The sequence below is a fragment of the Anomaloglossus baeobatrachus genome, chromosome 7 (genome assembly GCF_048569485.1).
Source record: "Anomaloglossus baeobatrachus isolate aAnoBae1 chromosome 7, aAnoBae1.hap1, whole genome shotgun sequence".
NCBI lineage: Eukaryota > Metazoa > Chordata > Amphibia > Anura > Aromobatidae > Anomaloglossus > Anomaloglossus baeobatrachus.
In genome coordinates this window covers 91,938,439-91,962,231 of record NC_134359.1, presented here as the reverse complement: position 1 = coordinate 91,962,231, position 23,793 = coordinate 91,938,439, and the positions used below count along the sequence as shown (strand labels likewise).

At 47.5% G+C, this 23,793-nt stretch overlaps 1 protein-coding gene across 1 annotated transcript in view; it reads left to right on the top strand.

The window, feature by feature from the left end:
* Positions 1–236: 236 nt before the first annotated feature.
* The window catches only part of TRPM8 (transient receptor potential cation channel subfamily M member 8), a 184,002-nt gene continuing 160,445 nt past the window's right edge, over positions 237–23,793 (top strand). Inside the window, exons 1-2 of the mRNA XM_075317472.1 lie at positions 237–379; positions 696–842. Of these exons, the coding sequence (XP_075173587.1) occupies positions 697–842 (146 nt within the window). The 5' untranslated portion in view covers positions 237–379; position 696. The remainder of the gene's footprint in view (positions 380–695; positions 843–23,793) is intronic.

The following is a 23,793-nucleotide window of genomic DNA, read 5'->3' as shown; positions in this document are numbered from 1 at the left end:
CAGCCTAACTTGCACTGCGTCGTTGTAAAACATTTTACGAGCTTGAAAATTTTTCTCCTATTTTAATTGTTTTCCGTTTTATTTGCTATGATTTCTGCTTTGAATCTAGAATCTTCTTCAGGGTGCTTTGCCTGAGGCAGTGCCAACGCAATGTATCTGCCAGCGGGAGATGGGACCATAGGGAATATAAGCAGCCAGGAAGGAAGGAAGGAAGGAAGAAAGTGCAGAGAAATAGAGGGAAGCTGATCAGATCACAGCAGAAAGTCTTTGATGAGACGACAGGTACAGAGTTTACAGGAACACGGGACCGAGTTGGATTAAAGACTTTTTAATATGATTCAGTGACAGTGGCTATTATAGGACTACTTGAGACAATTAGGTGAGTTTCTTCAACTTTTCTTATCTTTTAAGATCATTCTTATGTATTAAGATAATAATACAAATATACCTGAATTATAAAAAACATTTAGATTGTTATCATAAAATCCAAACTCAATAGTCTTAGCAAAAAATAAAAAAAACCCAACCCATAAGCTAGACTAGTAACCTTCTGGAAAAAAGTTATTGAGATTCTGTCACTATTTACCTTTTCCTTTGAATAGTTACTGGATAAATTGGAAAAGTTTGTAAGATTTTTGGATGATGTTAGAATCAGTCAAACTCTCACTTAAAATTTACCATTTTCTATATTTTAGGATGTCTAATAATACTTCTTCAAACTGTGTAGTGACCGTCAGACCAAGCACCAGAAGATGGAGCCGGGAGTTTGTGTCTCACACGGAGATAAGATCAGGCTCCAGTTCCCGGGAGAGGTCTCAGTCCAGGGAAAGACCCAAACAGAGGCAGGTTTTCTTTTTTCTTTATGTGCGTTGTATTTTTTTTTTTAATTTATCTGATTTATTAATATTTATTGTAAGACTTCATGAAAGTTCATAAGCTTTCTAAATAAATACATTTGAATGTTACCAGCACTGTAGATGTGATGCAGGGTGGACAGGGCACTATAGGCAAGACTGGGCAAAAGTGTTAGACATATGCAAAAACAGGGTTTTTTTTTCTTATTAACCTAACATAATGGTAATGAACAAGAGAGAAATATAAGGCTTTGTGACATTTTTTTTTTTTAATTTTTTCATGTGTTTTTCCTTGCTTTTTTTAAATCAATAGAAGCAATTAAAAAGCATCCCAGCAAAGTCTATTAGAATTGTGACTTGCTGTGCACACGCTGCTTCTTTTTTCTTGCAGATTATGTTGCTGAAAAAAGAAGCAGCATGTCTATTGTTTCTGCGTTTACTTCCTGCGTTTCTATAATCCCCTGCAATGCTTTATCACTACAGGGGATTATATCGCAGCACTTCGCATCACACACTGTGCATACACCTTGGTGTGTCAGGCTCTCTGTAGATCAGTAACCCAGGGTCTCATGGTGACAACCCAGAGTTACTATGGCAGCGATCGGGTCCTTGTGATCGCATAACAGGGACCCGATCGCCAGGGAGAGGTAAACGATTTCTCTGCCTGCCTTCTGAATGGTATAATTGCACTGATCGCAGCATTCAGGGGGTTAAACTGCCGCGAGCTCCGGGCATCGAGAGCGGACTGTAACATCAGCAGGTGGCGATTCCTGGGGAACAGTGCCTGAACCCCTGCGGTTGCCATGACTAATGAAAGCACCAAAAAAAGCAGGGAAAAACTCGTGAAAAAATGCGCAAATGCAAGAAAAAATGCGTGTTTCTTCAGGAGCGTTTTTCCTGCCAAAACATCCTCTTTTATGTGCTGAAAAGAAGCACACAAAAAAGCAATGTGGGCACATAGCATAAAGGCCGCTTTACACGCTGTGATATTGTTACCGATATCGCTAGCGTGCGTACCCGCCCCCATCGGTTTTGCGACACGGGTCGCACAACATCGCTCAGAACCGTCACACTACTTACCTGCCTAGCGACGTCACTGTGACCGGCGAAACGCCTCCTTTCTAAGGAGGCGGTTCGTTCGGCGTCACAGCGACGTCACTAAGCGGCCGCCAAATAGAAGCGGAGGGGCGGAGATGAGCGGGATGAACATCCCGCCCACCTCCTTCCTTCCTCATTGCGGGCGGGACGCAGGTATGGAGAGGTTCCTCGTTCCTGCGGTTTCACACGTAGCGATGTGTGCTGCCGCAGGAACGACGAACAACATCGTTACTGCAGCATCAACGATAATCGAGATTAGGGGCCACGTCACCGATTAGCGATTTTGAATGTTTTTGCAATGATTCAAAATCGCTAATAGGTGTCACACGCAACGGCATCGCTAATGCGGCCGAATGTGCGTCATAAAATCCGTGACCCCAACGAGATCGCTTTAGCGATGTCATAGCATGTAAAGCCACCTTTAGTCAATTCAGTATTTGGTGTGCCCCACTTTTGCCTTCCTAACAGGCCCCACTATTCTAGGTAGACTTGGTCACAGTTTTTAAAAGAACTTGTGCAGGAGATTGTTCTAAACAACTTGGAGCCCTAACCACAGATCTGTAGCTTTAGACTTGCTTAAATCCTTCTGTCTCTTCATGTAATCCAAGACAGACTGGATTATATTGAGATTAAGACTCTGTAGAGGCCATATCATTACTTTCAAGAATCTTTGATTTATTTTATGCAGAATATAATTTTTAATGACATTGGCTGTATGTGTGGGGTCATTGTTCTGCTGCAGAATTAAATTTGGAGCCAATCAGATGCCTCTCTGATGGGATTGCATGATGGATAAGCAGCTGCCTGTATTTGAGGACACCAGGAAATTGGCAACATTGAGGTCTGTAGATAGTGGACATCTAAGGAAAGTTGGTGCAACAGGTTAAAGACACATCATGCTTACTTCCCTGTGAAATCGGAAGATGTCAAGCTGTGCCATCAGTTCAGAAATGGCAACAACCAGTGGGACCCATCTACTGTCCAAAGACGTTTGATCAGAAATGCTCTTCAAGGAAGAATTGTGGACAAAAACCAAGCCTTCTACATGGAAACAAGCCCAAATGACTCAACTATGCACAAATCATAGACACTGTTGTATAGCAAAATGTCAGCAGATCTTCTGAACTGATGAGCCAAAATGAAAAATATTTGGTTGTAACAGAAAGCAGTTTGTTCTCAAAAGGATGATTTATGGTACAATAATGAGTATCTACAGGCAACAATGATGCATGGTTTGGGTTCCTTGCTAGTTTCTGATTGCATTTCAGCAAAGGAAGTTGGAGATTTGGTCAAGATTCTGCCTCAGTACAATGAACCCAAACATACAGTCAATGTCATTAACATCTATCTTCAGTGTATAGAAGAATAAGGAGTCCTGGATGTCATGATTTAATCCCCAAACAGCCCTGATCTCAACCTCATAGAGTCTGTGTAGGATTATATGAAGAAACAGAAGGATTTGCACAAGCCTACATTCATGGAAGATATGCGGTTAGTTCTCCAAGATGTTTGGAGCAACCTCCCTGCAATTTTCCTTCCAAAACCTTGTGCAAGTCTTACCTGGAAGAATTAATGATATTGTGATTGCAAAGGGTGGTCATAGCAAATATTGATATGATTTAGATTTCTCTTTTGTTTATCAATTTGTATTTTGTTAATTGATAAAAAATAAACTACTAGGGCCACATTCACACATTCAGTATTTGGTCAGTAATTTACATTAGTATTTTTAAAATCAGCAGGGGTCGAAGCAAATAATGTATATGGCCGTATTCATACTTATTTGTGCGGTGCACGCTCACTTATTGCCTGAACTTACTTTTTACTCCCCTGATGAGTCCATGGTGAAATGCGTCAGGCGGGAGGTCTTGTGAGCAACACCTCATGGCTCAATTACATAACGGGCACTGTGCGGTTTGAAACCCTCTCTCCCCAGTTTGTCCTCTGTGTTTGAGTTTGATCCATGAGTATTTAACATGTACAAGTGCTTATTTTCAATGACAATCCAGCCATCTCAAAAAAATGAGGGATAGATAAAGGCTGCCTGAACCAGTTGTCAGCTAAAACTTTGAGATGCTTTTGATTACGGTGGAGTTTGATGGGGAATTATGTTCTGAGAAATCGTGAAAGGACTATGTGAATTTAATTCGGCTTGGGAGTGTGGTAGGTCACCCTAAAAAGATGTGTTTTTAGGGAGCATCTAAAGCTTAGTAGGTTGTGATTCGTCCTAGCTTCTTGGGGTAGAGCATTCCAGTGGATTGGTGCAGCTTGGGAGAAGTCTTGGATCCGGGAGTGGGAGGTTCGGATTAGTGTGGATGTTAGTCGAATGTCGTTTGCAGAGCGTAGAGAACGGGTGGGGTGATAGACAGAGAGGAGGGTGGAGATGTAGGGGGTGCTGCACTGTGGAGAGCTTTGTGGGTGAGAACAAGCAGTTTGAAATCCATCCTGTGATATATGTGCAATAACTGGCACAGAGCGGAAGTATCCAAGTAACAGCCAGACAACGGTTAACGGTAAATCTACAAAGCTGGACAGATAAATAATGTGCACTAACGTTCTATACTGAACAAAAATAAAAACTCAACACTTTTGTTTTTACTTCCAGTTTTCATGAGCTGAACTCAAAGATTTAAGACTGTCTATGTCCACAAAAGGCCTTTTTCACTTAAATATTCACAAATTTGTCTAAATCTGTGTTAGTGAGCACTTCTCTTTTGACAAAATAATCCATCCACTCCACATCCAGGTATGGCATATCAAGATGCTGAATAGATAGTATAATTATTGCACAGGTGTGCCTTAGGCTGGCCACTATAAAAGGCCTTTCTAAAATATGCAGTTAGCAGACTGCATTGTTACAGGGTGTGTGTGAAGAGGGAAGACCTCAGATAATACGTCCTGAGGACCGAGGAACCTTGACAAGATATGTGATAGAACGCAACATTTGATAGACCGGAACATTCAATAAACCATTACCCAGGCCAGTGAGGCTGATTAAACGTATGGAACTAAATTCAGAGGAAGAAGAAGGTCCATCTAAAGGGGAATTGGAAGAGAAGGACTGATATCAGTAGGATGCCAGTGAACCTTTGACTATAGTGTAAAGGAACGCAATTGTATATATTGGAAGGAAGTTATGGTTGCCATGTTTAGACACAAGTTTCCCTACAGGGAGCTGAGGGTGCATTGCAGCTAAAATTCTCTGACCCTCCAAGAATGGACTTTGTCAGTAGCCGTGACGAGTCGTATCAACGTGCCCTAAGGAACGGGGTCCTCATAAATCTATTGGGAAGTTAGAGTAGCTGTGAGTGGCTATAGCATTACACCTTGACCCATGTGGCCCTCACAGGGGAAGACGATGTCTACCAGAATTGTTGGCTAGATCTAAAGAGAAGCAAGAGTTTGAAGTGTCAAAAAAATAGAGTGTCATCACATGTGACCCAGAAGTGTCCATGCCTGCTTAAGGCAAGTGAATTGTTTGTGAAATTTTGTGCCTCATGTACAGAATATCAAAAAAGTGAGTACACCCTTCACATTTTCATAAATATTTGAATATACCTTTTCATAGAACAACACTGAAGCTATGACACTTTGATACAACGTAAAGTAGTCAGTGTGCAGCTTGTATAACAGTGTAAATGTGCTATTCTCTAAATAACTCAACAAACAGCCATTAATGTCTAAACTGCTGGCCAAAAAAGTGAGTACATCCTATTTTCAATCACTGTCTTAACTCTCTTGGGCATGGCCTTCACTAGTGCTTCACAGGAGCTTCTGGAGTGCTCTTCTCTCCTCCATGACAGAGGTGGTGGATGTTAGAGAATTTGCCCTCCTCCACCTTTCATTTGAGGAGAACCCACAGATGTTCAATAGGGCTTAGGTCTGGACACATGCTTGGTCCGTCAAACACCTTCACCCTCAGTTCCTTTAGCAATGCAATGGTTGTCTTGAAAGTGTCTTTGGGGTCATTATCATAGTGGAATAATGCCCTGTGGCCCAGTTTTCTGAGGGGAGGGGATCATGCTCTGCTTCGGTATCTCACAGTACATGTCGGCATTCATAGTTCCCTCGATGAACTGTAGCTCCCCACAGCTGGCAGCACTCATGCAGCCCCAAACCATGACACCCTCACCACCATTCTTTGCTATAGGCAGGAAACACTTGTCTTTGTCCTCCTCACCTGGATGCCACCACACACGGTTGATACGATCTGAGCCAAATAGGTTTATCTTTGTCTCATCAGTCCACAAGACATGGTTCCAGTAATCTATGCCCTTAGTGTGCTTGTTTTCAGCAATCTGTTTTGTTAGCAACCATGGCAAAAGCACATAAACCTATGGTAGCAAGGTCTCCAATTTTCATGTAGCTTGGTGGCGGGAATGTATACAGTCTTTATTTTTACTTGTATGTTGTTGTTTTTTCCAAAAATTACCCTTTGTGTCTCCCAAAGACTTTTGGTTTAATTTTTCTATTTGAACACTTTCTAATTCATTACTTACTGTGCATAGTAAATGCACAGACATCTGTTATTAGCTGACATTGAGTTGCAAAGCGAGCTCCCACCCCATGAAATACTGAGATCGCTTTTTCAACTCAAGCTGTTTCCATGGCATGACAACTGCCAGGCGCATCTAGTAGATATTTGCACAAGCACAACCACGGTGTAAATTTGCAGTGGGAATGAAAGCTGGCGTGAAGCTTCTGCCAAATTAGCTTTGTATACTATTGCCAAGATAGTTTTTCATGATCTACAGAGATTATAAGAAAAAAAATCTTGCAACAATAGTTTTCCCACATCTCTGAATGAATAGGCTTCAGGAAAGAGCTGCCTATACAAGTGTATTCAGCTTCTTGCATCCCTGAGAATATGACTTGGAATTGTTAGATAATATTATTGGGTGAGCGTGCTCAGCACTCGATCGAGCATCGGCGCGCTCGACATGCTCGATATTCGATCAAGTATTCTGTTTCATTAGACCCTTCCAGTGCCCAGGCCCTGATGAGTGGGGTACTCTGACAAGGAGGTAAAAGTTTATGAAGATGGTGCAGGATTACTTAGCCCACCGTGCCACTGTAACGTAACAGGGAGGGGCAGTTGTGGGCAAGGGTTGCAGTCCTCAACCCAACTCGGCATGCTACAGACATGGGGGGGCAGAGTCGTGTATGGAGTGGGTGTGGAGTTGGTACCTGCCCTCAGCTGAACATCTGGAGTTTCAGCCAGCTTCTCTGGATCTTGACACCAAGATCTTTCACAGGCATTACTTTCTTTTCAGAACCCGGCTCTTTTACTACGGCCACCAAAGAGGGGAGGGATGGGCGCTTTATCCTTTCTTTCCTGACTCAACCATTTGGCACGATGGATAGTCCGTCATTCTGGCGCCGTAGAAGCGAGAGGATTCTGACAGTCTTTATTCCCACTGTGCTAGTGACCCTGCAGGCCATCTGTCTGCACTACTTACAGCTGCCGGCCTAGAAAGGGACACCCTTCTATTTTACCTCTGGCTTTACTTTCCGTAACTCTGGGGCTATCCCTTCACTTTCCTTGACTCTTTCTCTCCCTGACTCCTCCAAACCGCACTACTCCACTCCGTTGTATCTGACCAGGTCGGACCTTTCATTACTTGTCACTCCTTCCTTATCTCCCTGAACCAAGAAGTTCCCTTCTCCTGTGCGGAGGACTGTCCTGTCCCTGTTAACCCACACCATCCTGTCACTCCCTAGACATTCCCTTACACTGAGGGACCAGGTACCCAGTGACACGCAGTGGCAGTCAGCCAAAATACACAGGAAAAGTCACACATAAATACATTACCCTAAAACATCTACACTTGGACCATAACATTGTAAGGAAGGGTCTGCAGGGCACTGGAAACACTCTTACCCCCTCTTTAACTCTGTTTGTCCTCAACCATATGATTACCGTATATACTGGTGTATAAGACGACTTTTTACCCCCTTAAAATAATGGCTACAGTGGGGGGTCGTCTTATACGCCGGATATACGGGGGGGGTGTATATATATATATATATGTACACTGCAGCGTCCAGGGGAGGTGGGGGCAGCAGCTCTGGAGCACAGGGGAACGCTGCGGGCTGCAGCCTTTGATCTCCTGCACCCGCTCATATAATATGCACAGCCGCTGTCCATCTCCAATGGTGCTGAAATCGCATGCAGTGAGGGGCTGGGGGAGCGGTGCATATTATATGAGCCTGCGTCCCAGTGTGATCGCACATGCCCACCCCTGTGTTAGATTTGGCCCCCAGGCTGCTGCTCATTCTAAAATAAAAAAGCTTTACTTACCCCTGCATCGTTTCTCCCCGTGTCCCTGCTTCCACTGTGATCAGGCAGGCAGAGATCTCAGGCTGCTGTGCCGATCACATGACCGCACTGAGAACCAGGAAGTGGAAGAACAGAAGCACGGAGCCAGACAGGAGGGAGCTCAGCGCTGCAGGAGGTAAGGAAAGAGGGTTTTATTTTACTTTGGGCAGCAGCCTAGGGGCCATATCTGACACAGGGGGACTTGTGCGATCTATAGGGGCCATGGGCAGCACTATGGGGGCGATATCTGACACATGGGGACTTGTGCGATCTATATAGGGGCCATGGACAGCACTATGGGGGCGATATCTGACACAGGGGGACTTGTGCGATCTATATAGGGGCCATGGGCAGCACTATGGGGGAGATATCTAACACAGGGGGACTTGTGCGATCTATATAGGGGCCATGGGCAGCACTATGGGGGCGATATCTAACACAGGGGGACTTGTGCGATCTATATAGGGACCATGGGCAGCACTATGGGGGCGATATCTAACACAGGGGGACTTGTGCGATCTATAGGGACCATGGGCAGCACTATGGGGGCGATATATAACACAGGGGGACTTGTGCGATCTATATAGGAGCCATGGGCAGCACTATGGGGGCGATATCTAACACAGGGGGACTTGTGCGATCTATAGGGGCCATGGGCAGCAGCATGGGGGCGTTATCTAACACAGGGGGACTTGTGCGATCTATAGGGGCCATGGGCAGCAGCATGGGGGCGTTATCTAACACGGGAACGTGTGCAATCCATAGGGGACCATAGGCAGCACAGGGGAACGTGTGCCATCACAAGGGGGCTATATTCAATATAAGGGGGCCATATACAGATTAAGGGGGCTAATTTTAGGATGGGGGGCTATGAGGGACATATACCCTATATGATTTGTTAGAGGGACACTGGCATTATAAGATGGACCCCATTTAACATTAAAAAAAAAAAATTCTCTTTTCCTTCACCAAATTTGGGGGTGCGTCTTATAATCAGGTGCGTCTTATAAAGCGAAAAATACGGTATATATCATACAGCAGGGGTCGGGAACCTATGGCTCGCGAGCCAGATATGGCTCTTTTGATGGCCGTATCTGGCTCGCAGACAGGGCTCCTACCTGTCTATGGGCAAATGCCGGGGCCCTGGAGAGCCAGGGGGGCCCACTCGGCCTCGTCAGTTCTCCTGTCCCTTGGCCGGGGCCCACTCGCCTTTTATAGTTCTGCTGCCCCCGGCCGAGTTCCGGGGACCACAGTCCTCGGCAGCAATCTGCGGCGCCGTCACTTTAAGGCGCGCAGACATCCTGTTTTGAATTTCATCTGTGGGCGGAGCTACCGCCTTCTCAGTCCCACAGATGAAGGAGGCGAGCTTCTGTCCGGCGCTGTGTGGGCCCCCTCTCCACCGTGACTTAATCGGGTAAATGCCCTCCCCGCCTCCCCATTATGGGCCCCGGTGAGCTGCTTCTAACCCCCCAGATGTATGCCCTGCCAATCCCCCCCCCCCCCACCGATGCCGCGGGTGCTGTACCCGCCGAGCCGCGGGTGCAGGCCCCACAGAGCAGCAGAGTTGTGTGTATTTGTCTGTATGTAGCAGAGTTGTATGTGTTTGTCTGTATGTAGCAGAGTTGTATGTGTTTGTCTGTATGTAGCAGAGTTGTATGTGTTTGTCTGTATGTAGCAGAGTTGTGTGTGTTTGTCTGTATGTAGCAGAGTTGTATGTGTTTGTCTGTATGTAGCAGAGTTGTATGTGTTTGTCTGTATGTAGCAGAGTTGTATGTGTTTGTCTGTATGTAGCACAGTTGTATGTGTTTGTCTGTATGTAGCAGAGTTGTGTGTGTTTGTCTGTATGTAGCAGAGTTGTGTGTGTTTGTCTGTATGTAGCAGAGTTGTGTGTGTTTGTCTGTATGTAGCAGAGTTGTATGTGTTTGTCTGTATGTAGCAGAGTTGTGTGTATGTGTTTGTCTGTATGTAGCAGAGTTGTGTGTGTTTGTCTGTATGTAGCAGAGTTGTGTGTGTTTGTCTGTTTGTAGCAGAGTTGTGTGTGTTTGTCTGTTTGTAGCAGAGTTGTGTGTGTCTGTTTGTAGCAGAGTGTAGTACCATTGTTTCAGTCCAGTTGTGGCTTTATACAGCAGGGAGGAGCATTCCTTGCTGTACTAAGTGAACATTGGAGCGATTGATCTGTCAATGGCCCTTTAAAAACATATTGTACGGCTCTCGCGGAATTAAAATTAACATGTTGCAATCAAAGCAGACTTTTTTTCATTTGGGAGCGGGGTAGTCTTATACAGTGAGTATATCCCAAATTCTATATTTTTAGGGCAGAAGTTGGGGGTCGTCTTATACGCCCAGTCGTCTTATACGCCGGCATATACGGCCTGAAAAACATAAAACATGACATGCTTTCAAAGAACACCACAATATTATTAAACATTTTTGTCCTCTCCGGCATCTGCTGTCTCTTCTGATTGGCATTCCCGGAGGTACACATACAACAGTTCTATATACTATAACACACCGGTCCGAGGACCAATGGTAGTGACCCTTCAAGTCCAGGGCACAGTCCCTTTACTACCCACCTTACTGAAAACCACAGGGTGGTTTTGTCCATTGCTCCCTCTGGACCCCACAGTGGGGATACAGTCTTTAAAAGACACATCACCCAAATAGTCCTGAAGGCATATTACTTCTTAAAGAACGTCCCATTTCTCCTTCCAAAGTCAATAAACAAAACAGGGCAGAGTCCATATATAGAATGGAGCAAATTCCATGAGAGCTGCAAGGTGAGTCCCTGGCCGATGGTGCATCATCCTCCAGCTCTAAGGGCTCGCAGTTATCGCAAATCCAGCAGAGGGACGCAACAACAGTCCAAAATTTGGAAAGGCGGAAAAAAAACAACACAGAAACAAATATCTCAACAAAAAGTTCTGGTCTCTTCCGGTCACGAGGGGCAACATCCATCCCTCCAACATCATAACCAAAGTCCTGGCCTATTCAGGCCACTTTAGGGCAAAATTCTTGGGCCCAACCAAGGCTCTTCCGCCTCCAACTCAAGAGTCATCCCTGGCCCACGCTCCTTTAATTCTTAAGGAATGCCTTTTAAAAAGCCCCCTTTTTCAACACAGCCCTGTGGCCAACAGTGGAACAACAGGGGTATTCATCCTCCTCACGCCTTCGTCTTCTTCCAGGCCTCCCAGGATCTAGGGGACGGAGGCCTGGTCCACTTCCATGGTTGGTCTGGATATAGCCTCCTCCCAGGGTCATCTCTCAGTAGGTTAGCGCCGATATAGAATAGTTGAGCAGTTCAGTTCCCGGTGACATTAATTGTAGTAATGGCCATGGGAGCAGCAAAGGTGGACGGTTCTACAGCACTCCTTTTAGTCTCTGGGGAGTCTGACCCGCACGCACCCCTCAGGGATGTAATATAGCTGACAGATGGGGCGTTTCTGCATCGCCAGCAACTCCGTTCCTCCGCAGCCTCCCCCTCCCAACTTTCTACCTCTCTTTTGGTGGGTCTGGAGATTCCCACAATGTACCATCCTTTCTTGCATCACAGACGCATGAAGGACAGCTTCTCCCCCACAAACAGGGTCTGCAGACGAGCAGGCAGGGTGTCCCTCTTCACCAATGCCCTGTTGACATATACATGGTAGCCAGTGCAGTCCTCAGCGATGAATCCAAAATCCCACCTCTGGTTAAAATCGATGACAACCCCCCCATTCGAGCACCGTTCATTGAATTCTATGCTCCTGGGCCCCGCCATCAACTCCTGGGCCAGGGTGTCCACGCTCATTTCTTTATCTACCACATCCACTTCCTCGATAGTTTTAAGGGAGTACCTGGAGACAGGGGGCAAAGGACCACATCTTACCTGCCTCCAATTCACATCAGATGTCTCCAGCCGTGGTGGGGATCGGGACAGCGGTCTCGCTGTAGCCGGCGGGGGTACTTTTTCCCTTGCTCATTCTCCTTCCCAGCAGACCAGCTCCATAGGGGGCATGTCGGCATAGTCATCTGTTGCTTTACCGAGGCTGGCTTCTTAAGATGGAGGTCCTGCAGGTATCACTTCTGGCTTTAGAGGGTTTGCTCTGATCCAGTCCCAGCGCTGCACTTGGAGCTCTTGGCAGACAAGGCCCAGCGCTGCATATGGCACTGTGTCTCAAGTCATTATCATCTGACACAAAGCGGCCACCCGCGGCCCCTGGCGTTATCAGCTGGAGGATGTCTTCAAGCTCAGCTGCACTTCCAGCATTTGCCATTTCTGGTGTCTCCTCAGCTCTCACACACATCCACCCTCACTGAATTCTCGCTCTAAGATGGCGCCGGCAGGCTTGATGACGCGCACATCCCGTGTTACAGGGCCACCTCTTTCGGCCAGAGCCATGTTGCGTCACCCGGCCATCTCGCCGGCCACACCCAAAGTCACTCCTCTCTCACACGTTGGTCCACACTCACCAGCAGGTGTTTCTTCAGCTGTCACGCCCACCTCTAGCGGACGCCTCTTCTTCTGGGCAGGACCTTCATCTTTCACCGGACTCCTCTTCGGTGGCATCCTAACATACCAGGTCGGACCTTCTCTGCAGCGCCTCCCAACTTCTTGGCTGACCCACTTTCAGGCCAGGTACCATTTTGTGCGCTCGGGCGCCATCTCCTCCCACGATGGGCAGGTTGCTTTCCCTCAGGCTACATGTTGACACCAACTTAGGAGTCACGCTGTCGTTCGCCATTTTAATCATCACCTTCTCATTAGCACAATGCTTTTGCAGAGTCACATAGGCCACTCAACTTCGGGTGCTACATCCTCTGCACCACATTCTCCCCATTTTTATGCAGGTGGTCCGCATCTTTTAGCCGCCTTCTCTGGATCCTGTTGATACTGCTGTGTGAAAGGGCTACGTGTGATGCCCTATCAGTGACGAGTCCACCTCTGGTTAAAACTGTAACAATTTTGCTGAATTGTTTAAAATAGAGCTTCCAGTTCATGAAGGTAGGTTTGACACCAAGATCTTTCACAGGCATTACTTTCTTTTCAGAACCCGACTCTTGCTATGGTCGCCAAAGAGGGGAGGGATGGGCACATTATCCTTTTTTTCATGACCCAGCCTGTTATGATTCAGGGACCGAGGAGGATCAAAAAATGCGGAAACCCAAAAAGTAACCAGAGTGGCTGGAACCTTAACGGACTGCAGACCTAATCCTGACACACAACTAGAAGTAGCCGTGGGATGAGCCTACGATGACCTAGTCGTCTCGACACAGCCGGAGAACTAAATATTCTTACAGATAGAAATAGAAATATAAGAAAAGCTAATCTGCCTTGGAGCAATCCCCAAAGATATAGATAGCACCCCACATGTAAAGAGTACGGTGACATAGGAAAACAGAATACAAAGCTAGAAAACAGATTCAGCAAAGATGAGGCCCAAACTATCTTTATAGGAAAGGATAGGAAAGAGCACTGTCTGCAGCCGTAAAAACCCTAAAAATCTCAGCACGCCTGACATGATAAACCCTCCTGAGACCACACGGCCTCTCCCCCACTATATCAGTATTCTGATGTTACTGGGATCCAAAAACACTAATATAGATGAGGGACTGAATTTAATACAAAGCATGACAAAACACAATACATTGCAGAATCATGGAACTAAATATACAGACATTCCCAGCAGGGAATGATCCAATTCCACCAGGAACGCCACACAGGCAAAATAGGAATCATTCAATAGTTTCAAAACAACAAGAAAGTGGAAACAATAAGCAGAGGTACAAAGACCAACCTATCTTGAGCGGAGTTCTGGTAGAGAGCAGGGCTGGTTTCAAAATGTCCTTAACACACAGGAAATCAATTGAACACCGGCAAGTAACAGAAGAAAACTACTCAGTTATATAGTCCCAATCTGAAAGGCCTGATTGCCAGTCGTCCACAGGTGTGTGGCTCTCATTCCACAAGTTAACTACACTTCCAGCACTGACCACAAGAGGGAGCCGCAAACTAGAAAATGTATTCACAACACCAGCCATTTGGCACCCTGGATAGTCCGTTGGTCTGGCCCCGTAGAAGCAAGAGGATTCTCACAGTTTTTATTCTCACTGTGTCAGTGACCCCCTCAGGCCATCTGCCTGCACTACTTCCAGCTCCCAGCCTAGAAAGGGAAGCTTTTCTCTTTTCCCTCTGGCTTTACTTTCGGTAACTCTGGGGCTATCACGTCACGTCAGTCTACTTGACTCTTTCTCTTCCTGACTCCTCCACATCGCACTACTCCACTCCGTTGTAACTAACCCTGTCGGACCATTCATTACTTGTCACTCCTTTCTTATCTTCCTGAACCAGAAACTTCCCTTCCCTATATTCTCTTGTGCTTAGGATTGTCCTGTTCCTGTTAACCTACACCATCCTGTCACTCCCTAGACCATGGGTCCCCAATTCCAGTCCTCAAGGGCCGCCAACAGTGCATGTTTTCAGGATTTCCTTAGTATTGCACAGGTGATAATTTAATCACCTGCACAGGTGATGATTCCAACACCCATGCAATGCTAAGGAAATCCTGAAAACATGCACTGTTGGCAGCCCTCGAAGACTGGAGTTGGGGAACCTTGCCCTAGACATTCCCTTACACTGAGGGACCAGGGACATAGTGACACGCAGTGGTGGCTGGCCAAATTACACAGGAAAACACACACATAAATACATTACTCTAAAACATCTAACCTAAAGTCAATTGTAATGTTCCCTTTATTGCAGTGTAGTCCCATGCACCGCTTCCCACCCAAACAAGGCTATACTGTATTTTTTCTTTTTTTTTGTGAACTCCTCCTTCACCATATGAACAGGGTCATGATGCGACCTTCGCTACTAATTTCTCTAGGGTGTGTATGATGCCCTGACACATAATTTTTAGAGGCTTGCCTCAAGAACTCTTACATATATACAGTATATATACTGTGTGTATATATATATATATTTATATATATATATATACACACACATATACAGTATATGTATGTGTATATATATATATATATATATATATATATATATATATATATTTACAGTGGGGAAAATAAGTATTTGTACACTGCCGATTTTGCAAGTTTTCCTACCAAGAAAGAATGGGGAGGTCTGTAATTTTATCGTAGATACACTCCAACTGTAACGCAGAGAATCCCCCCAAAAATCCAGAAAATCACATTGTATGATTTTTAAATAATTAATTTGCATTTTATTGTATGAAATAAGTATTTGATACAATAGAAAAATATAACTTGATATTTGGTACCGAAACCTTTGGAATAACAATGGTCAGACATTTCCTGTAGTTCTTGACCAGGTTTGCACACACTGCAGCAGGGATTTTGGCCCACTCCTCCATACAGATCTTCTCCAGATCTTTCAGGTTTTGGAGTTGTCACTGGGCAACATTGAGTTTTAGCTCCCTCCAAAGATTTTCTATTGGGTTCAGGTCTGAAGACTGGCTAGGCCGCTACAGGACCTTGAAATGCTTCTTACGGAGCCACTCCTTGCCCTGGCTGTGTGTTTTGTATATTACAATTTGTCTTTGGAATTCTTGCTTTACTTTCCAATCAGTGCATAGGCTTTATCATGGTAGGAATTTGAATCTATTTAAAATTGTCACAAAATTTAGTCAGAGACCTCCTCTCCATCTCTTGCTGTGTGTATTACAATCTGTCCTTGGAATTCTTGCTATGCATTCCACTGAGTGCAGTAGAGATTCACAACAACAACTGACAAGGAAAGGTCACGGAGAAAAGATAATGTTAAAACGTAATATTTTATTAACAAGCATAAAAAAAGTGAGACAAAGTTTACTTACAAACAACTGGACAAAGTGGGCTGTTGCACAACAGGTATGTATATTCAAAAATTTAAGAAGCTAACACAACTTGATTCTTTATTAGCGATTAATAAAAACTTTTGAAAACAGGTAAGTATATAGATATGAAGTGACTAAGTGCGGCAAATGAAAATCATAATAGATAGTGGTAATTAGAGGTGAGCGGACACGATGAAGTTTGGGTTCGGCGGGTTCAGCCAGACTTTAAAGGGAAGTTGTCGCGTTTTTTAATTTTTGTATTAATGATGCTGATTATGGAATAAATTATTTTTAATAGAAAATTAAATTAATTGTTTATTTAGTTTTTATTTAATTCTATTTTTACTGAAACACTGGGCGCTGCCATCTTGGATTTGCTGTGTGTAACGACACTTACATACGGCAGCCTTTGTGCATAAAGACTGATAGTTGTGCTCCGACCCTATATTTAACGCTGAGACTGCTTCCTGCTGTGAGCTGGACATGCCCTTGGGCTGTCCTGATCACAGCTCTGGGAGGAGACTGCTGCCATCTTTGTGGAGCCCACACAGCGTATGCTGTGTGCTGCACTATCCCCCTGTCACCTGCTTGGGATGGGGTGAGTACCAGTGCCGGACAACGGTGTCTGCACCTTAACTGATCCTGGTGTGCTGCTGCTCCCCCCACCCGCTGCCCCCTCCACTCCGCCGCTCCCCCTCCCCCATTGCTTACTCTCCTACCCCGCATTTGCTCACCTCGGGCCTCCACGTCTAGCAGTTCCTGATTGCTGATGGGAGGAACAGACACCAGGCTGACAGGAGAGGTGGCCGGGGGCAGAGGTCTAAGGTGAGTGCATGCTGCTGGGAGCAGTAATCGTGGCGTGATATCTGAAGTGCAGTTCCGGGCTCAGGCTGCAGATCATTTTTCATTGCAGCATGTCACCTCGGACGTTCGATCCTGGCCGGCAGCTACTCTTGTCAGCTTGGTGTCTCGGCAGTTCCTCCTCTCAGCGCTCAGAGCATAGTATATGGTTGCAGAGTATATGGGGCACGGTATACAATGGGGCATAGGAATATGGGGGCAGAGTATATCGAGCATAGTATACAGTGGGGCACAGTATACAGTGGAGCACTATGCAGCTGTCTTTGGTGACACTTTAGACATATTAGGATCACTTTGCGGTCACCAACAAAATGGCTCCGCACTGTGTCCCTAAACTTCATCTTCCCTTATCTTTTTGGAAACACACAGAACGGGAGTGGGAGGAGGTGACATCACACACAGGAGAGCAGATTCTGCCCACTATTACTGCAGCTGTAATGTGAGCTAGTTGTACACTAGGATTTCAGCAGCTGCTCCCCCTAGTGTTTAAGAGTGAAAATATCACTTTTACATTTTTTTTTAAATTTTGCTGTTAAAAACAAATAATAATATTTAAACAAAACATTAATACTTTACATTTTTTCAGTCATTGAAAGTTATTTTTTTTTACAACACCTTCCCTTTAAGTAAAGTTTTCATGGAAGTCACTGATTGGGCAGTTCGGGTCTTCACCCACATACAGCCAGTCCTAAACAGAACACTTCCGGGGGAGAGACAAAGGGGGGATTTTTTTTGTACACGCTACATTCGATAACGCTGATTTAACCCCCAGTGCGAGCTATTCAAACACTGCTCGCTTGAGTGGGTATCACACATTAAGCACCCGAACTCCAAACAATGATTTTTTGTATAGTTTCTGTTCAGTACGAACATCAAACTTTAAAGTTCAGTTCCACTCATCTCTAGTTGTAATTGACGCACCCCAGGGATATGGGGTACTCGGTCCCGGGCAGTTTATTTACTGGGACAATTCACTGGGTGGCCGTTGCCCGATTCCGTGACCCTGGGTGGTTGCTTGAAGGGGGTTATTTACAGGGGTTTGATAATAAAGTTTTGTCGTGATGCCACTTGTGGGTTACGGCTTTTTAGATAAGCCGCCGCTGCACAGTTTCTCACTACTGGAGCTGATGTTAGTGGCAGCCTGGATGTTGGGCCGTCCGCAAGAAGGGCCAGACTCCAGGGGATAGATGATGTTGTTGGGCGGAGAAAGAAGGTAGGCCACACAAGGGATTGCAGTGTAACTAGATTCTTAACTCACAGCGTTGTTATGGCTCGCCACCCGATGAAGGCTGGTCCTCACCACTGGTCCCCTTAGTTCCAGTGCCGCTGTGGTGACTTGGTGGCTGTCTTCCCCTGCACCTGTCTCTGGTTGGTGGGTCCCCGTGGCTTGGAGCATCTGGGGGGCCCCTCCTGGTCGTCTTTCAGTCTTAGTCCATATGACAGGTAGATTGAACCCTGTGGGGTCGGTTTCTCTGGTCCTGTTCCCCTGGTTTTCCCGTTGCTACTGTGTACGGTCGGTAAGGTTCCGGATGGTCCACTCACCGTGCAGATATTATCAGGTCTGCCTGGAGCGTTTTCCTGATCTAAGGCTCTGTACCCCGTTGGTGCTATGGTTCCGGGAGTACTCCGCCGTACTCCACCAGCAACCACACGCCTGGGTTCTCAGGTCACTGCTACACTCTCCCGTCAGTACGGTTACGTCCGTTTTCTCTCACTTCCACTTACTGACTGTCTGACCCCTCCCCCCTGGTTGTTGTCTAGTGGACTGGATTGGTTCCACCCCTAGGTGGCCATCTATTCGGACCAACTGTAGCCTGTCACCAGTCTTTGAGAGCGGGAAAAACAGGGATTAAAATGAATGTTTTGGTGTTACCGGCACTGGTCTTCTGGGTTCCTGGGGGTAGGCCCTGCATCCTGGATAGGATGCAGTTCCCTGTAGGTCCTGATGGCTTCAGAAGCGCTACATTCCCCCTTTATGAATTCCAGCACGTCCTCGGGCTGCAACGGTGAACAAAGTTAACAATTTTCAAATATTAAACTCTCTTCCCACGTAGGGGAGGAACTTTCTTAAATGTTTTTAAGCATGAGTACTGATGCTTGAAGTACCCTTCCTATCAACCACCACCCAAAGGTCCTGGTTCCAAAACCCCTAGGACACATGTCGCCGGTTTCGATGACGACTGTGTCTCGGCTACCTCTGCCGCAGACCCTTCTTGTGAACTTTTCCTCTCCTTGCTGGTGGTGTGAATGAGAGTCCTCTTTGTAAGGTTGTACTCTGGTAGTGTGCACAACTGGTGCAGCTATTTACAAAAGAGAGTTTTTACTGCTACCAGTCCAGAAGTTTTTGTCCATATTTATCAAACTTATGCAAAACATTAGTAACATGTTCAACAGGAAACTGTGTAGCACAACAGGTTAAGGCTACCAGGGAACTGGAAAGGAGCCATCTGGTTTGACTGGCCTCCTGGGATCAGCACTCAAGGTTTGTGTGCACTGGTCTCGTGCACCTCTACTGCCTCCTGGTGGCAGCTGGGGAATAGGTGCTGTGGCAGGAGCGGGTGCTGGTATTTCTGCAGCGGCCCCTGCTGGACATATCACCACGTCCAGGGCGTACCAGCCCCGCTCCCCATAGTGGTGGGTGTAGGAGACCACATCTTCTGCATATAAGACCCGACCTGAGTGTTCCTTTGGGAGATGGGATCTCACATCCCGGCGGGAGACAAAGACTCCCTCCTGCAGGCTGGGCTCAGCAATAAAACCCCATCCCCTTCTCAGACTGAACCGCTCTACCACCCCCTGGTGCAGCAGTCCCCGTCCCTTGTAGCTGGCACGTCGCAGGCGCTGCTTCTCTTGGAGGTAATGAGCCTCCGCCTAGTGGGGGTGTGGCGTGACCTGTCTCAGTCGGGTCTGGAGGCGGTGCAGCCTGGTCTTTCTCGGCCGGGTTGGATGGTGGTGGGCCTGGTCTGGTCTGGCCTGGTTGGATGACGGGGCGGTCTGGTCGAGGGTGGATTCCGGTAGACAGGTTGATGCTACCCGGGCAAGCGGTGCCCGGTTCTCATGGGCCCGCATGGTCACCACCACCTCCATCATACCGGCTCTCCACTCCTCTATTTGCTGGAGGTGCTGTGCCCGCATGACACGGCACAGCTATTGGAGCTCTTCCTCAAGCCTTTCCGCGGTCCATACTTCAGGACGACCTGGTTCGCTTCCATGATCCCCTAGGGCAGGCATGATCTTACTCGTAGCAGTTCAGGAGGCAGGGCCTCCGGGCTCCCTGCTTCCAGTTTCGTTTTTACATCCTGGACACTCCCAGAGGGCAGGGTCTCTATTCGCGCCCTTTTTACCACTGCTGTGGCGCAGTCAGTTTTTGCACACAAAAATGGCGTCAGTTTCACAAATTATAAACACATTTCATTAGTGTAAACAGGTCTAGTCCACTCCTGTTCATGACCCCAAAAAGTTGACGCACCCCAAAGCTATGGGGTACTCGGTCCCTGGCAGTATATATACTGGGACAGTTCACTGGGTGGCTGTTGACCGGCGGGTCCGTGACACTGGGGGGTCGCTTGAAGGGGATTATTTACAGGGGTTTGATAATAAAGTTTTGTCGTGATGCCACTTGTGGGTTGCGGCTATATAGATGGAGCCGCAGCTGCACAGTTTCTCACTACTGGGTCTGATGTTAGTGGCAGCCTGGATGTTGGGCCCTCCACAAGTAGGGCCCGGCCCCAGGGGATAGATGATGTTGTTGGGTGCTGAAAGAAGGTAGGCCACACAAGGGATTGCAGTGTAACTGGTTTCGTTACTCACATCGTTGTTATGGCTGGCAACCCGATGAAGGCTGGTCCTCACCACTGGTCCCCTTAGTTCCAGTGCCGGTGTGGTGACCTGGTGGCTGTCTTCGCCTGCACCTGTCTCTGGTTGGTGGATCCCCGTGGCTTGGAGTATCTGGGGGTCCCCTCCTGGTCGGTTTTCAGTCTTAGTCCATATGACAGGTAGCTTCAACCCTGTGGGGTCGGTTTCTCTGGTCCTCTTCCCCTGGTTCTCCCGTTGCTACTGTGTTCCGAACTTTACGATCGGTGAGGTCCCGGATGGTCCACTCACCATGCAGATATTATCAGGTCTGCCTGGAGCGTTTTCCTGACCTAAGGCTCTGTACCCTGTTGATAGTATGGTTCCAAGAGTACTCCGCCATACTCCACCGGCAAACACACTCCTGGGCCCTCAGGTCACTGCTACACTCTCCTGTCAGTACGGTTACGTCCGTCTCCTCTCACTTCCACTTACTGACTGTCTGACCCCTCCCCCCTGGTTGTCGTCTAATAGACTGGATTGGCTCCACCCTAGGTGGCCATCCACTGGGTCCAACCCTAGCCTGTCACCAGTCTTTGGGAACGGGAAAAACAGGGATTAAAATGAATGTTTTGGTGTTACCGGCACTGGTCTTCTGGATCCCTGGGGGTAGGCCCTGAATCCTGGATAGGATGCAGTTCCCTGTAGCTCCTGATGGCTACATAATAAGTTATATCAAAGGTGGAAGGTGACTAAGTGGAATAAAAAATACAAAACCAAATTGTGCATTGTAAAAATATAAATGTATTTGTTTCTAGCAAAAAAATGGATCCAAAAATGCAGCAATAAGTTATACCAAAGATGGAAGGTAACTAAGTACAATAAATGATGTAAGGGCAAATTGTGTATTAAAAAAATATAAATATATATGTCGCGGACGGGTGCCGCCTCCGCTGCGGCAACCGGGGCTGCTAGAGGGGCGCTCTGGTCCGGGATCATGTCCTGGGCTCAAGTTGTGGCCGGACCCGGGGCTTGTGCAACCGCCCGTCCTCGCACACAGTGAAAAAGGGAGGTATTTACAGGGGAGATTGTCTGATGACGCCACCCGTGGGTTGTGGTGATGGGATGGTGGCACCGCTGCTGCCTTGTACGTGGGTGCCTGGGGCTGATGGAGCGGGGCAGCAAGGTGGGATCCCCTCCACGGGTAGGGGAGGTGTAGTCCCGGGGCCCGGTTGTGGAGTAAGGAGCAGGGCTGGGACGTTGTTGGCAGGTTGGACCGGGTGACACCGGTGTACTCACGATTACGAATAATCCACACAGAGTCTGTACTGTAAACCAAGGCCAGATGCCGGTTGCCTCTGGAGGGGTGTGCTGGTCCCGCACACGGGTTAGTAATGTAGGGGCCCTTCCTCCTGCACTTGTGTCTTGTGGTGTGTGGATTAACCCGCTTGGAATGGGAGAAATCCGCGCCCCTGAAGCTTTGGACGGAGAGGGAGCCATTGCCCGCAGACGCTGACCCGTGGGACTTCAATGGGTTCTTGGCAGACACCTTGTCCCCTGCGTTGGGCTTCCGGTCTGTTCTATCTGGGCTGCTCTCTTTTGGAACAAGGCCTGGTACCTTGTCCCGCTGGTCAATTAACAAGGGGCTTGGAGCTTGCTTCGTCCTAGGGTCCAGGTACCCCGCCTGTGCACGGCCTCCGGACCGGATTTCCGTTGTCGGTAACGGCGGGCTACAAGCTTGCCCCGGTCCACTTCAGGTCTCCCCCGACCGAGTCTCCGTCGCCTGTGGCCCTACAAAGCCGTCTGCCACCTAGTCGGTCCTCCCGTGGTCCAAGGTCTCCAACCCTAACCACGCTGCACTTCAGCTCCTGTCACCGACTCCAGACTGCACTGCACTCAAACTAGACACAAACTGGACTCTGCTCTGACTGGTTCCCACCCCGTATCTCCTCAAGACCTCTAGGTGGGCGTTCCCATCCGCCTGGTCCCGCCCACTGGTGTGTCCTGGCTGTCTTGGCGGGGCGACTAGGATTTGTGGCTGGTGTTCCTATGTGTGGGATGTGTGGTGTTAATTCCCAAAGAGGTGGCGATTCCTGTACCCTTGGTGGGGGGTACAGTCATCTGTGACTACCTGGTTTTGCCAGGGCGTCACATATATAATTTTACCAAAAAACTGGAATAGCCTGTACCAGGGTAAGAGTCTAATTTTTTTTTAAATTTTCCCAAAATTTAGTCACAGGCCTCCTCTTCTTCTCTTGCTGTGTGTATTATAATCCGTCCTTGGAATTCTTGCTAGGCCTTCCACTGAGTGCATAGGCTTTATCAGGGTAGGAGTCAGAATGTTTTTATCACTTTTGAAAGCAATGAGAAAGTGCAAAAACGCTACATGTAAGCAGGGCCGGATTATAGGCGGGGCAGACGGGGCTCCAGCCCAGGGGCCCCCACCAAAAGAGCTTCTAAGGGGGCCCCCACCATACTTGGCACCTGTCAGCATTTTTTTTTTCTTCCCACCCTCTCCCCCTCCGTAAAGACAGTCTAATAAATCAGCTGTGTTTTCGGGGGGGGGGGAGGCGCGGGGTGTTGAAGCACCGCTATTTATTTGTATCTGCGTCTTTAAGACGCAAAAACAAACTGCGGGCACAGGACGCTGATTGACACCGGAAGTACCAGCGGCCGCTTGTACTTCCGGGGTCAGGTGAGCTAATGCTCCCTGCTATGTGCTGCGGCCGTACCCAGCTAGGGGCGGGCAGCTGCCCCCCCTCCCCTCCCCCTCCCTAGAAGCAGGGGCACGGTGTAGTTGGCCGCTGTATCTGCTGTCCCCGCTGCGCTCCTCTACACTGTGTGCATGCCAGGCACACTAGCAGGAGGCAGCGCGCTGTGCTCTGTCGGCTCTGCTGTGCTGTGCTCGGCATGCACCCAGTGTAGAGGGGCGCAGCAGAGCCGATGACCGCAGCTTCCTCTTTCCGTTCCTATTCAAATGTATTTGCATCTTTCAGACGTAAATACATTTGAACAGCGCGCCGGGACCCGGCCCCGCCCC